Below are 15,758 nucleotides of genomic sequence, written 5' to 3' on the forward strand. Positions count from 1 at the left end.
CAATAAATAAAATGAACCATTAAATAGTTTAATTTTAAAAATGTAAATTTAAACAGAAATTTCACGTCATGATTTCCTACATTTGTTTTTAATATTTTTTGGTGCATTCAATGGCTTATTGTCATTTATCTATCTTCTGTCATTGACAAATCTATTAATTTGCCATTAAATGTTAGAACATTATTTTTAAAAATAAATGAAGAAATTAATTCATAAATCAAATGTGAAAAAAATATTTTTCTGTTTTTGATTTATTTGAAAACATATTTACCTTTATATTCCATTCCCAAAATTATCTTCATGATTTTCTTTTATTTATTTATTTATTTATTTATTTATAGAGATTCATTTTTAATGCATTAACTGTATGTTGCATCATCAAAAAATGAATGCAAACATTAAAAACATATTTTGTTAGTTTATTGTGCAAAGATTTATTTATTTATTATTATTATTATTATTATTATTATTATTATTATTGGCTGCTGATGTCTCCATCCAGCTGATTACTGACATTTAAACAATTATTTTTTATCTTTAAAGTTTTCTGAAATGTGAACTTAAATATATGCAAATGATCTATTTCCAGGACATAAATCTGAACATTAGAGAAAGAAAATGTTACTGTTATTATTTTATTTTGTTGAATAATTTGATTCAAAGTTTTTGACTTTTATCATTCAATAAATCATTAAATCCTGAAGATAAATATAAGGCTACATCTGGTTTTGAACATGAGAAAATGACTCTGGATTGTGAAGGTAATGTCTTTATTCCTCTTTAAAACAGAATCTGATTTACATTTGTTAGAAGCTGCTGTTCTCGTGAGTCTTTAAACCTTTATTGAGATCAATCACGACAGACATTAGCAGCTACAAGACGCTGCTCCAAAAAAAACTTGATTCAAGAGAAAATCAGAGTTCAGCCCTGAGATCATTTCACCGTTTATAAGAAGAAAACATTTGAGACATTAAAGAAACAATCAGAGATTCAAATGTTAAACAAAGTGAAGCTTCATCCAACATTCAGACCACAGGACAGGAAGTCTTCTCCATCCTACAGATCACACAGAGACGCTGAGGAACCATAGAACCAGACCCTAAACCCAGGATAAAGAGGTTCAATGAATGTGGTGTTGAAGGTGTGGAGGTGGATCAGTGAGTCAGAGGAGACTCTGTAGAAGGACAGAGAGCCAGCAGGACAATCCACATACACTCCTATTCTACCAGACCAGGAGGAGGAGGAGGAGGAGGAGGAGGAGGAGGAGGAGGAGGAGGAGGAGGAGGAGGAGGAGGAGGAGGAGGAGGAGAGGCGTTTTTCTCTGTTATTGTGCCTGACAGAGTAACCATTATCAGAGCAGCTCAGACTCCAGGACTGATCATTGAATCCAAACCGACAGTCATCACTGTCTCCTTTCCTGCTGATTCCTCTGTAACTCACTGCTACAGTAACATCTCCTCTCCACTCGACCTCCCAGTAACAGCGACCAGTCAGACCATCTCTACACAGCAGCTGAGGCCAGTAGTCAAATCTCTCTGGATGATCAGGATATGACTCATCCTCTCTAACATCTGTCACCTTCCTGTTGTTCTCAGACAGTTTGAGTCCTGTGTATACTGTGTTTGTGTCCAGTGTGAGTTGACAGAAATCTGATGGAGAGAAAAAGACACAACACAGCAGCAGTTTATCATCAGACACATCTGAAGGGTTTATTCTTTCTTTGTGTCCTCATGTTGTTCATTTCTATAAAGTTTAATGATGACACATGTTGATAAATATCACAACTATTAACTTTGTATTTAAAGCTGTTTCGTCTTCATTAGTCAAATGTAATCCACACTTACACCTCCATGGACCAGGTTTTAACCACCTCTCTCCACAATGGTCCACCCTGGAGGAAGAAACACAGTCACAATGATTTTCTATCCAACATGAGTCCTAACTGCTGTTCAACATGAAGCAGAGCTCCTCAGTTTGTCAGTGTGACAGAGAAACAGGCTGAAACTCTTCAAAAAGATAATGTGATGTATAAATATTAAGAGCTCAGTCACCACTGAACTGTCCTCCCTCATAATAAAACACAATGTGAAATATGGTCCCTTAAAATCAACAGTCTGTCCTGCATTTACACATGAACAGCTGAACAGTTTACAGACTGTTCTCAGATCAGTTTCACCATCGTATCCAGTTTGTGTTGTGTCATTCATATTTGAATCTGAGCGTCTGATGAGAGGAAGTGTTGGAAGATGTACAGAGTGGAAACATCTTGACATATATCATGAACTTTGGTTTTATGTAATCAACTTTTTATTTATTTATTTATTCAGTTTGAAACATTACGATAAGGCAAGGCAAGTTTATTTGTATAGCACAATTCAACACAAGTGCTTTACATAAAAATTAAAAACAGCAAGACACAATTGAAAACAGTCAATTAAAAAATATAAATAGGAAATAGAAATAAAAATACAAATAAGATAAAATAAGATACAGCAGGATAAGAAAATAGATAAAATAATAAAAAGCACAAGTCAAACATTGCGTAGTTAAAAGTAAGGGCAGTAGAGTAGAGCAGATAAGTGTTAAAGTTAAGATACGCTGCAGTAAACTAGAGTGTTTTTAGTCCTGATTTAAAGGAGCTGACCTCACATCTACAGCTAGTTTGTTCCACAGGTGAGGAGCAGAATAACTGAAAGCTGCCTCACCTGCTTAGTTCTTGTTCTTGGGACACACAACAAGCCAGTTCCAGATGACCTAAGGCAATGATCATCAACTGGCGGCCCGCGGGCTGAATCCGGCCCGCCGAACTGTCCAATCCGGCCCGCGACTCGATTCCAAAATTGTAAATCAAGGAGAAAATATCATGTGGTCCGCACTATTAAAACAACTGAAAACAGCAACGACAACTGAGACTCTTAACTATCAGTAATCACCACCACGTATGACTGTATTTAATGAGGACAAACTCGCTGCACTGGAACGCTCGCTGAACATTTAATGTTTCACACAGTACTTGTTTTTGTTTGGAGTTTTTTAACGTAACTTTTCCTCATGCCATTACGTAACATGGTTGGTTTTCATTTCAAAGTCTCAACAACAAGCTTCAGACTAGACTTCTCAGTACAAAAAAAAGGAAAACCAACTGGCAAAACTTAAAATAGAATTGTATCAGAACAGAAGAGGTCACAAATAATGATTGCACATCAATTAAAACGTTAAGTGGTCTATCGCGATTTTAAATCACAAGGCTGGAATAGGCTACACATACTGCTCAATGGCTGAAATTACATTTCCCCTCTGACACCATCTTTTTTACATCAGGCTTTGCCGTTGTCAGACTTATGCGCAAAGAGTCCTCCAAAGACTGGTTTGACAGTCGGCTCCTCTCGTGTGTTTTTATCGAGTTCATCTTGGAGAACGCAGCCTCGCATGTGTACGTTGAACCGAACATGGTGAGGACATATATAGCCAGCGTCTTTAATGTGCCATAGTCCTCGGGACAGGACAACCAAAATACGCTCAGGCTTTCAGCACCACGAAGAGCAGCCTTCATGTCACCTGCGGCCTGGATTTCAGCCAGCTCGCTCTGAATAGCCGCCTCGTCCAACGACAGTATATTCACCACGTTTGTGGAGAATTCTCCACTTGGGTTGATGGTGAATGGGTCACGCACAAATCCAATGACATCCCTTGAAATGAAAAAGTCATCAAACCTGGCGGAGAAGCTGTCTTTTAATTGTGTGATGTATTTCTTCATGTTGTCTGTCACGTTGCTCTCTCCCACCGTCTTTAGTGTGGTGAAGTGCAGCAGCCGCCCTGACAACAAATCTGCGTGGAACAGATCTATTTTGTTGCCAAAGGCATCCGGCTTTTCTACCATATCCACCACGGATTTCTCTTTTCCTTGCAGCTTGAGATTAAGTGTATTCAAATGAGAGAAGATGTCAGTCAAAAACGCAACATTGCTCATATGTTCTTTGTCCTGCATGATGCGGAGATGGTCAGCTGCCGCTTTTGATTTGCTATGTTTTAAAAAATCTTCTACTTGGGCACGCAGTTCAACGAAGCGATCCAGTGCTTTGCCCTTACTGAGCCAGTGCACGTCATTGTGGAGTAACAGGTCATCATGAGAAGCCTGGGATTTGAGCACAAATTTTCGGAACAGGCGGTGCTGCGTGCTTGAATTTCCTCTGATGTGGTTGATCATTTTCATTGTTTTCTCCATCACCTCTTTGAGTTCCCCATTTAGCTTTGCGCACAGCACGCTTTGATGGATAATACAGTGAAGCGCGTTAGTTTTAGGAGCGACAGTCTTTATTATGCTCACCAGACCCTTGTGTTTGCCAATCATGGCAGGTGCACCATCCGTAACTATCAGGTTGATTTTATCCATGGACAATCCATGACTTTTAAAAAAATCCTCCAGCTTTCCAAAGATGATGTCAGCAGTGGTGTTGTCCTCCAGCGGAAGCAATGCCAGCAGCTCCTCTCGGAAATCTTTGCCATCAAAGAATCTGACAAAAACGCACAACTGGGGGTGTCCTGGTGGCTCACACTGGTAGAGTGCATACCATTAAGGCCGAGGCCTTGCTGCGGCGGACTCAGGTTCGAATCCGGCCTGAGGTCCCTTTGCCGCATGTCTTCCCCTCTGTCTCCCCCTTTCTATCTGTAACTATCTAATAAAGCAGTAAAATGCCAAAAAATAATCTTTAATAAAAAAAAAAAGAAAACGCACAACTGAGAGATATCTGTGTTGTCAGTGGACTCATGAATAGCCAGCGAAATGTATTTGGCTTCCTTGATTCCGTCAATGACAGCTTGCTGGACATGCTCTGCCAAGACGTGTACACGACGTGCGGCAGTTGAAGCAGAGAGAGAGGTATTTGTTTGACAGTTGCAATAATTCTGTCCACGGATTTGTCGGAGGCAAGTTCCTCCAGAACGGTGACCATGCACTCCTTAAAAACCTCACTTTCCGTGAAAGGCCGGTTATGTTTGCAAAGCATCCAGGCAGCCTGCAGAGATGCACATGTTACTCTCTCTTGATCTGTTAAAGTTCGAGTAATAATGCCACTTGCACGGGAGTAGGCAGATTTCAATGTGGCTATTTTTCTCTGTTGGGCCTCTGACTGCTCTGGATATGAATCCTTGAAATTTGTGTGTTTAATGTTGTGATGACGGCGAAGATTGTATTCTTCTGCAACAGCAACAGCTTTGATGCAAATGAGGCATACTGGTAACGCATTTCTGAAGGTTGGCATGATAAATGCGTACTTTTCAGTCCATTCACCATTAAAGGATCTGTTTTCTGCATCAACTTTTCGTTTCATGGCCTTTGAGAGTGCCATTTTAGCCTACCTGTGTTAAGAGGCGTTTTCCTTCCACTAATTGAAACTGTATTGAAGCCGATTGAAGCCAGCGATGATCCTATCGAGGCTTTGTTTGTTTTTCAAGTGCCTGATAGATAAAGTTTACGTGAATTGAGTTGAGGCAAAATATCTCTAGCACCTCCTGGTGGTAGACTTTGGTATAAGTGATTGGGGCCTGACTCATAAGGGCTAAAAATGCCTTCATTTTTGTAATGACATGAAAAAATATAAACAATAAATAAACATTAAATAATAATGTTATGCCTAAATTTGATTTTATTTCATTTGATTTGAGGGTCCGGCCCCCAAGGTGACTGTCCAGTAACATTCTGGCCCTCCAACAAATGTAGTTGGTGACCCCTGTACTAAAGGGTAAGTCCTCAATTCAGACCCCCAGGGAACCTAGAGTGAATGAAGTGCTGACCTTACCCTAAAGTAGAGGAACTGTGAGTTTCTTGGGATACCAAACTGGGACATCAGATCAGGAAAATCTTGAGTTTTGAGTTTTGACCTAAGATATCTCCCAACAACCAGATGCCATGTTGAGCCCACAGTTGTGAAATTAATTCACCACCTGTCAATAAATTGGTATTATGCCAAATAGGGGAGTGTTTATATCATTTTGATTTGAAGCCCAAATATTCATCCTGAAGCCTCAGGGGATGAACCAGCTCCTGTTCTAGTGTCTTCCAAGGCGAAACTAATTCTGTATCAAACCAGTATTTTAAGGAACGTAGTACAAACGCCCAATGATACAACTTGAAATATGAGCAAGCCCATCCACCCTGAAATGTATCCGGTTAAAATGTTGACCATTTGATGCGCTGTTTCTTCCCATTCCAAATGAACTTTTTAAGCTTTGATTCAAGTTTCTGCCAATACCCTGCTGGGGTTGGTAATGGGAACATAGAGCTAATGAAGTTTATACGTGGAAGAACTCATTCATTTCTGTTGTAGCTACACGGGTGGTCATTGACGAAGGGAGTGTCGCCCATCTCACAAGGTCATCCTCAACTTTCTTCAAAATAGATGAATAATTATTCCTTGCTATTGCCAGGATACAGGGACTGATTTCTACACCTGAATATACCGCTTTTTACACCACCGGAATTCAGGATTGGATAATCAATTTCTTTAGATCTGTATTCAACAGCTGCAAAATCGACTTGGAGTAGTTAGCCTTGTAGCTAGACAATGTATCGTTGCAAATCAGCGTGCGTAGAAATGCAGTGTGATGTAGATCCTATTTTAATTGGGGCAACTAATGCACTTTGCCGTATGTATTGGGCTAATTGTTCGAGTGACAAATTTAAGATGGAGGGAGATGCTGGGCACCCCTGTCTAGAACTGCAACATATAGAGATATTACGAGGTAAGAAACCCATCTTGTCTATGATCGGAATCAAGTCTGGTGTAGACAAAATGTAATCTATCCTCGAGAACATTTTATGATGTGGGGAAAAGTATGTGTAATCTCTATCCGTAGGGTTCTGAACCCTCCAAATATCAACCAGATTTTTTCCTTAACAAAGTTCTTTTAAGCTTCGGAGGATAAAGCTTGTGCATGCGTATTGGATGGATTAGACCTATTTGAATTGCAAGCAAAAAACATGTTCATATCCGATCCTACAATAAGTGAATAATTAGAGAGACTCAGCAGCTCTTTGGTCAACCAAGGAAAATGAGATGGGTCGAAGGTCGTGGGGGTGTAAATACTTGCAAAGGCTATTCGCCCCCCTGAATAGAAACTCCGCAGTAAGCCAATCTCCCTGAATTGTTAGAACTTATTTTCTCAATTACCAGATTTACGAAGGAAAACAGCAGTTTAACGATCAGCTCCGTCGTGGAGGTTTCCAGCGTGGAAATCTGGTCATGGTTGTCTGTGAGTGTGTCCTGCACTTTGTTAAAACGGACTTAGTATGACTCAATTTGGAGTTTAACAGCTTCCAATGTTGTCTGAATCGGCGAAAGTGATGTCTTGATTAGGTTCGTCAGCTCTTCCGTGATGTTAATCTGGTTCTTTTCAAGCTCAGTCACCAACATGGCCAGCGTTAGTTGCTCTGCCACCATTCCTCGTGTGGTGCGTCCCTCTTCAGTACATTTGATTGAAGTCTTGTCTTTCAGCCTTTTTCCGACATCCCGAACGGGAGTTTGGCAGAGGGAGGTCTTTGCTGTAAGGTTATGGTCACTTTACAGGTGTAATTTTAGAAATAAAACAGACTTTGCTCGGGAGCTCTCCTCTGCACATCTACCCTAGCATGCCATCAACTCGGAAGCCCTCTATTAACTGGTTTTAATTTTTTTTTTAAAAACTGACTTCACTTGAGAATTCTACATGAAAACATGATTTTATTTCCAGGTGAAAATTACAGCAACTCTTATAAAGTTAGCAGAGAATAACTTGAAGTTTTCTGTTTGGTTTCTGTTTCTGCCAGAAGAGTTCATCACACATGATTCATTCAAGGACCGCAGGAAACCTGGAAATCTGACTAATAATGCTGTTTTTACAGTTTCTGGAAATGATTTGGGATATTTTGGCTTGTCAAAGCTGCCAGGGGTTTTATGGATCAAAGGGTTCATGAGTTGAACTACAGTGGTAGTTGTACCTTGAACCCAAACAGTGAAGAAATACCCTCTGACCAAACAATATCTATACAATAGAACAGCTTTTTAAAAAATATTTCATTACAATCATAATATTTATGTTTTTATGTTTACTGCTAACTGTTTATCCTTTTGATTTTGATTTTTCAAGGTTTTCTAAATTTAGTATCGAAATGAAGCAGTTTAACGTGAAACTACTGTATGCGTGTCTGTCTGTCTGTCTGTCTGTCCATACCTGAGGGTGTCTGTCTGTCTGTCTGTCTGTCCATACCTGAGAGTTTCTGTCTGTCTGTCTGTCTGTCTGTCTGTCTGTCTGTCTGTCCATACCTGAGTGTCTGTCTGTCCATACCTGAGGGTGTCTGTCTGTCTGTCTGTCTTTCCATACCTGAGGGTGTCTGTCTGTCTGTCTGTATTTCCATACCTGAGTGTCTGTCTGTCTGTCTGTCTCTCTTTCCATACCTGAGTGTCTGTCTGTCTGTCTGTCTGTCTGTCTGTCTGTCCATACCTGAGTGTCTGTCTGTCTGTCCATACCTGAGGGTGTGTCTGTCTGTCTGTCTTTCCATATGTGGCAGATCACCCTGCCTATATCACAAAATCATAACTGTGCAGTTAAGAGTAGCCTGCTATCTTTTAGCTATAGCCTGGTGGGTGCACACACTGGGGTTAGAGCTAGAAATAGTGGTCATGAACACTTACAGTTTATGTACATTTGTTATGCAATATTTTCTTACCGCCCGCAGTACTTCCTGGTTGGTGAAAGGACCCGAGGACAGTGAATGCTGCCCTTTTATTTGCCTGTGTGGCATGTTGGACATAATTGGGCCAAACCAATGTTTCTTTTTTGTTCCTCTTTGTTTCAGGGCTTACTGGTTGAAATATTGCTGTAGAATATTTATCACCATGTTGAAATAAGACTGAAATATTTGAGTGATGTCCAATGTATTTGATGTCCAATGTATTTGAATGTATTATGTATTATTTAATGGCCTGGAATGGTCTGTTCCAGAGGGAGGAGCTTAGACTATATATTGGGAGATTTTTTGCTCACTTGGGGTAGTCGCTGGGGGACTGCTGAGCTGTGCTGACCCTCCTGTGTAGAAAATATATTACATTTTTTGATGTTTTGAAAGTTTTTCTTTGATGTAAATACTTCTTGTGGTTGACCATAATAAATGGGATTTTTTGCACCTACATTTTTTTGACTGCGGCTTGTCATTCTTTTTGGAAGGCAGTTTTCCCTTACAAATTGGTTTTTGGGGGAATTTTTCCAGTATGCCAAATGGCAACATACCCTCACTCAGAGCCAGAGTGTGACACCATACCTGAGAGTTTCTGTCTGTCTGTCTGTCTGTCTGTCTGTCTGTCTGTCTGTCCATACCTGAGTGTTTGTCTGTCTGTCCATACCTGAGAGTTTCTGTCTGTCTGTCTGTCTTTCCATACCTGAGAGTGTCTGTCTGTCTGTCTGTCTGTCTGTCTGTCTTTCCATACCTGAGTGTCTGTCTGTCTGTCTGTCTGTCTGTCTGTGTGTCTGTCTGTTTGTCTGTCTGTCTGTCTGTCCATACCTGAGTGTCTGTCTGTCTGTCTGTCCACACCTGAGGGTGTCTGTCTGTCTATCTCTCTGTCTGTCTGTCTGTCTGTCTGTCTGTCTGTCTGTCTGTCTGTCTGTCTGTCTGTCTGTCTTTCCATACCTGAGGGTGTCTGTCTGTCTGTCTGTCTGTCTGACTTTGCATACCTGAGTGTCTGTCTATCTGTCTGTCTGTCTGTCTCTCTGTCCATACCTGAGTGTCTGTCTATCTGTCTGTCTGTCCATACCTGAGTGTCTGTCTGTCTGTCCATACCTGAGGTTGTCTGTCTGTCTGTCTGTCTGTCCATACGTCTGTCTGTCTGTCTGTCTGTCTGTCTGTCCATACCTGAGTGTCTGTCTGTCTGTCCATACCTGAGGGTGTCTTTCTGTCCGTCTGTCTTTCCATACCTGAGAGTTTCTGTCCGTCTGTCTGTCCATACCCGAGTGTATGTCTGTCTGTCCATACCTGAGGGTGTCTGTCTGTCTGTCTGTCCATACCCGAGGGTGTCTGTCTGTCTGTCTGTCTGTCTGTCTGTCTTTCCATACCTGAGGGTGTCTGTCTGTCTGTCTGTCTGTCTGTCTCTCTGTCCATACCTGAGTGTCTGTCTGTCTGTCCATACCTGAGGTTGTCTGTCTGTCTGTCTGTCTGTCTGTCTGTCTGTCCATACCTGAGTGTCTGTCTGTCTGTCCATACGTCTGTCTGTCTGTCTGTCCATACCTGAGTGTCTGTCTGTCTGTCCATACCTGAGGGTGTCCGTCTGTCTGTCTGTCTGTCCATACCTGAGGGTGTCTTTCTGTCTGTCTGTCTTTCCATACCTGAGAGTTTCTGTCCGTCTGTCTGTCCATACCCGAGTGTATGTCTGTCTGTCCATACCTGAGGGTGTCTGTCTGTCTGTCTGTCTGTCTGTCTATCCATACCTGAGAGTGTCCAGTCTGCATTGTTGATCCTTCAGCAGCTTGACTCCTGAGTCTCCTGGATGATTGTGGCTCAGGTCCAGCTCTCTCAAATGGGAGGGGTTGGAGCTCAGAGCTGAGGCCAGAGAAGAACAGCCTTCCTCTGAGATCAGACAGCCTGACAAACTGGAATTGAGGAAATAACATGAATACAGGGTTTAAGAAAACTATCTCAGGAGGAAAACCCTACAGAAGTTGCCCATTTTCACTCTCATGGAGTTAAATTTAAATTGAACTTAAAGGATTTAAAAGATCAATTGTTAATGATAATGAATACTGACCTGAGGGTTTTCAGTTCACATAGTGGACTCTCCAATCCAACAGACAGAAGCTTCAGTCCTGAATCCTGCAGGTCATTGTTACTCAGGTCCAGGTCTCTCAGACTAGAGGACTCAGAGCTCAGAGCTGAGGCCAGAGAAGAACAGCCTTCCTCTGAGATCAGACAGCCTGACAGCCTGAAACCAGGAGAATATCACAGCAGGAACAACAGGAAATTCAAAAAGATGTTGACAATCTTCCCTTTACAAGAGCCTGAAGCATGATGAGCAGGATTTCAAATATCAACTTTTTAACAATCAGTAGAATACAGACCTGAGGGTTTTCAGTTCACATAGTGGACTCTGCAGTCCAACAGACAGAAGATTCACTCCTGAATCCTGCAGGTTGTTGTTACTCAGGTCCAGGTTTATCAGACTAGAGGACTGGGAGCTCAGCGCTGAGGACAGAAATTCACAGCTTCCCTTTGACAGCTTACAGCCAGTTACCCTTAAAATAATTGTACATACACATTAAGATTAGATTAAATATTTCATGTGTTTGAAAGACATGTTTTCAATAATGCAATAACTCTTATGGTAGTGTGCTATTTTGACAAAAAATGTTTTAGCTAAGAGACATTTCTCTGTGCAGATGTGTGTTTGTCAGGCAGCTTTAACAGAGATGTACATGATTAAAATGAGTGGACTTAAACTTTTATTTAATTATTATCTGTGATTTTTTTCTTTCAGTGTTTTAATGACAAATAAAGCAAACAAAGAGACCTCCCAAAAACCATGTAGATTTGAGGTATTTGTCTTCCCATAAAACTCAAAAAACAAATAAAGAAAAACCCCTCAAGAGAAATGGCTCTTCCAAACCAATGTGGCACCTTAGAAATAGTTTCATACTGACTTTAGGGTTTTCAGTTCACATAGTGGACTCTTCATTCCAGTAGACAGAAGCTTCACTCCTGAATCCTGCAGGTCATTGTTACTCAGGTCCAGCTGTCTCAGACTAGAGGACTCAGAGCTCAGAGCTGAGGCCAGAGAAGAACAGCCTCCCTCTGAGATCAGACAGCCTGACAGACTGAAACCAGGAGAATATCACAGCAGGAACAACAGGAAATTCAAAAAGATGTTGACAATCTTCCCTTTACGAGAGCCTGAAGCATGATGAGCAGGATTTCAAATATCAACTTTTTAACAATCAGTAGAATACAGACCTGAGGGTTTTCAGTTCACATAGTGGACTCTGCAGTCCAACAGACAGAAGCTTCACTCCTGAATTGTTCAGGTCGTTGTTACTCAGGTCCAGGTCTCTCAGACTAGAGGACTGGGAGCTCAGAGCTGAGGACAGAGATTCACAGCTTCCCTTTGACAGCTTACAGCCAGTTACCCTTAAAATAATTGCACATACACATTAAGATTAGATTAAATATTTCATGTGTTTGAAAGACATGTTTTCAATAATGCAATAACTCTTATGGTAGCATGCTATTTTGACAAAAAGTGTTTAAGCTAAGAGAAATTTCTCTGTGCAGATTTGTGTTTTTCAGCCAGCTTTAACAGAGATGTACATGATTAAAATGAGTGGACTTAAACTTTTATTTAATTATTATCTGTGATTTTTTTCTTTCAGTGTATTAATGACAAAAAAAGCAAACAAAGACACCTCCCAAAAACCATGTAGATTTGAGGTATTTGTCTTCCCATAAAACTCAAAAAACAAACAAACAAAAAACCCTCAAGAGAAATGGCTCTTCAAAACCAGTGTGGCACTTTAGAAATAGTTTCATACTGACTTTAGGGTTTTCAGTTCACATAGTGGACTCTTCATTCCAGTAGACAGAAGATTCACTCCTGAATCCTGCAGGTCATTGTTACTCAAGTCCAGGTCTATCAGACTAGAGGACTGGGAGCTGAGGACTGAGGACAGAGCCTTGCAGCTTCTCTCTGAGAGCTTACAGCCAGTTAACCTGGAGAGGATAAGAGATTAACGGACACAAATTGTTTTACTTGTCTTGTATTACAGAAAGCATGTATCATGCGGTTCATATAGCCACTCACAGAGCTTTGTTGGAGGCTTTGACCACTGGCAGCAGCCTCAGAAGAGCCTCCTCTGAAGCAGAGTATTTCTTCAGGTCAAACACATCCAGATCTGTTTGTGATGACAGTAAGATGAAGACCAGAGCTGACCACTGAGCAGGAGACAGTTTATCTGTGGAGAGACTTCCTGATCTCAGGGACTGTTGGATCTCCTCCACTAGAGAACAATCATTCAGTTCATTCAGACAGTGGAACAGGTTGATGCTTCTCTCTGCAGACAGATCCTCACTGATCTTCTTCTTGATGTACTGGACTGTTTCTTGGTTGGTCTGTGAGCTATTTTCTGTCTGTGTCAGCAGACCTCGTAGGAGGTTCTGATTGGTCTCCAGAGAAAGACCCAGGAGGAAGCGGAGGAACAAGTCCAGGTGTCCATTTGGACTCTGTAAGGCCTTGTCCACAGCACTCTGGTAGAGATGTTTTAGTTTAGGTTTCTCTCTGAAGAATTTTGAAGACATTTGAAGAAACCAGGAGGTTGTTTTTTCTTCTGCCATCAGATTGACTCCAGAGTTGATGAAGGTCAGATGGACATGAAGAGCAGCGAGAAACTCCTGAACACTCAGATGGACGAAGCAGAACACCGTTACCTCGTACAGTTTACTCTTCTCCTCTCTAAAGACCTGTGTGAACACTCCTGAATACTTTGAGGCTGCTGTGATATCGATGCCACACTCTGTCAGGTCTGAGTCATAGAAGATCAGCTTTCCTTTCTGCAGCTGATCAAAAGCCAGTTTTCCCAGGGACTCAATCATCTTCGTGCTCTCTGGACTCCAGTGTGAATCTCTCTCAGATTTCCCATGATACTTGACGTTTGTCCATTTGGACTGAACCACCAGGAAGTGGATGTACATCTCAGTCAGGGTCTTGGGCAGCTCTCCTCCCTCTCTGGTTTCCATCAGCTCCCCCAGAACTCCAGCAGAGATCCAGCAGAAGACTGGGATGTGACACATGATGTTGAGGCTTCGTGTTGTCTTGATGTGGGAGATGATTCTGCTGGCCTGCTCCTCTTCTCTGAATCTCTTCCTGAAGTACTCCTCCTTCTGTGGGTCAGTGAACCCTCTGACCTCTGTCACCATGACAACACAGGGATCAACAGGGATCTGATTGGCTGCTGCCGGTCGTGTGGTTATCCAGAGGCGAGCAGAGGGAAGCAGTTTCCCCCTGATGAGGTTTGTCAGCAGCACATCCACTGAGGTGGACTCTGTGACATCAGTCAGGACCTCAGTGTTGTGGAAGTCCAGAGGAAGTCGACACTCATCCAGACCGTCAAAGATCAACACAACGTGGAACTCTTCAAACCTGCAGATTCCTGCTGCTTTGATTTCAGGAAAGAAGTGATGAATAAGTCCCACCAAGCTGAACTTCTCTTTCAGCACATTCAGCTCTCTGAAAGTGAATGGAAATGTGAAGTGGATGTCCTGGTTGGTTTTGTCTTCAGCCCAGTCCAGAGTGAACTTCTGTGTTAAGACTGTTTTCCCAATGCCAGCCACTCCCTTTGTCAGCACTGTTCTGATTGGTTTATCTCTTCCAGGTGGGGCTTTAAAGATGTTTTCTTGACTGATTGTTGTTTCTGGTCTGTCTGGTTTCCTGGATGCTGTTTCAATCTGTCTGACCTCATGTTCCGTGTTGACCTCTGCAGTTTCTTCCTTTAAGATGTAGATCTCTGTGTAGATCTGATTCAGAAGGGTCTGGTTTCCTGCTTTAGTGATCCCCTCAAACACAGACTTGAACTTCTCTTGTAATTTTGATTTTAATTTTCTCTTGCAGTCAGCAAGAATGTCTGAATGAAGAGAACAATGAAACCAATGAGGGGTTGTTACAGTGAATGAGATTCATGAACTTGTTTTCTAACATGTGTTCACATTTCTTTGTGTATGAAATCTGTACAGCTTGATTGACAACTACAGTAGGTCCTGAAAAGGTGAAACCAGAGACCAGTCCAGATCGAGTCCAGTCGAGGGAAGTAATATTGTCCAAACAAATTTACATACTTCATTATTTTTGTGCTCTGAGAGACTTTAATTGTCTTTCTCTGCTGGTTGTGTTTTTTGTTGCTTGTTCTATAATCCAAAGTGCAACACAACAAACATGTCTATATTTGTAGATCAGAGAGACGTTAACTACACACATCATGTTTGTTGAACTCTCTGTAATCTACAACTTCAATCTTTGTTACATCCATTTTTATAATGAATAATGATTCTGACTTACCTTCAGGTTCGAAGGAGGTGTTTGATAATTTCTTCACTAGTTCATTCTGATTTATCTTCACTAAAACTGTTCTGGTCACTTTAATGGTGTTTATACTGTAGGTCTGAAACATCTGATTTATGGTTTTCCTCCGGTTTGAATTCTCCAGTCGACTCTTTGGGATTGCTGGGAAGTCTTCTAGCGCCCCCTGCAGGAACCACTTGAAATTTTCAAAGTCCTCAGCTCCCAAATCTTCTAAAGTTCTGAAGAGGACCTCTTGAAGTGTCGCCATTTGTTCTCCCTACCAAGGTCCAAAAGATGCCAAAAAGAAATTGTCACCTTAAAATTATAGATTGAGTTATGATGAGGACAGTTTTATTAGTCCCCAGAGCCAGCCGCTGAAGCCGGGGGTCAGCACGCCCACTTACACTGCACCCAACCCTTATGCCTCACTCTGCGGGTCCAGGGTTGGGCCCTGAGGTACACTTGTTTTCATGGTTCTGCTTCATAAGGGTCTTGTTCAGCAGTGAGGGTAGAACGAACGTGAGATGGACAGGTTGTTTGGTGCAGCGTCAGCAGTGATGAGGGCATTGTACCCAGAACACGGTGGAGGGATTATATCTCTCTCCTGGCCTGGGAACGCCTCGGGGTCCAGGAGGAGCTGGACGTTGTGGCTGGGAAGAGGGACACCTGGAATGCCCTGCTTAACCTGCTGCC

General features: G+C 41.8%; 1 protein-coding gene across 1 annotated transcript; it reads right to left on the bottom strand.

Annotated features, from left to right (window-relative positions):
- Positions 1 to 769: 769 nt before the first annotated feature.
- LOC131968842 (NACHT, LRR and PYD domains-containing protein 12-like) lies at positions 770 to 15,336 on the bottom strand. The gene is made up of 8 exons (XM_059329885.1): positions 15,063 to 15,336; positions 12,816 to 14,631; positions 12,551 to 12,724; positions 11,972 to 12,145; positions 10,773 to 10,946; positions 10,456 to 10,617; positions 1,845 to 1,891; positions 770 to 1,649 (listed from the first exon to the last, which is right to left on the bottom strand). Exons 1-8 carry the CDS (start codon positions 15,331 to 15,333, stop codon positions 1,057 to 1,059), a joined length of 3,411 nt encoding a protein of 1,136 aa, XP_059185868.1. The 5' UTR covers positions 15,334 to 15,336; the 3' UTR covers positions 770 to 1,056.
- Between the last annotated feature and the right edge of the window lie 422 nt (positions 15,337 to 15,758).

This window comes from Centropristis striata, chromosome 3, assembly GCF_030273125.1.
Source record: "Centropristis striata isolate RG_2023a ecotype Rhode Island chromosome 3, C.striata_1.0, whole genome shotgun sequence".
Lineage (NCBI taxonomy): Eukaryota > Metazoa > Chordata > Actinopteri > Perciformes > Serranidae > Centropristis > Centropristis striata.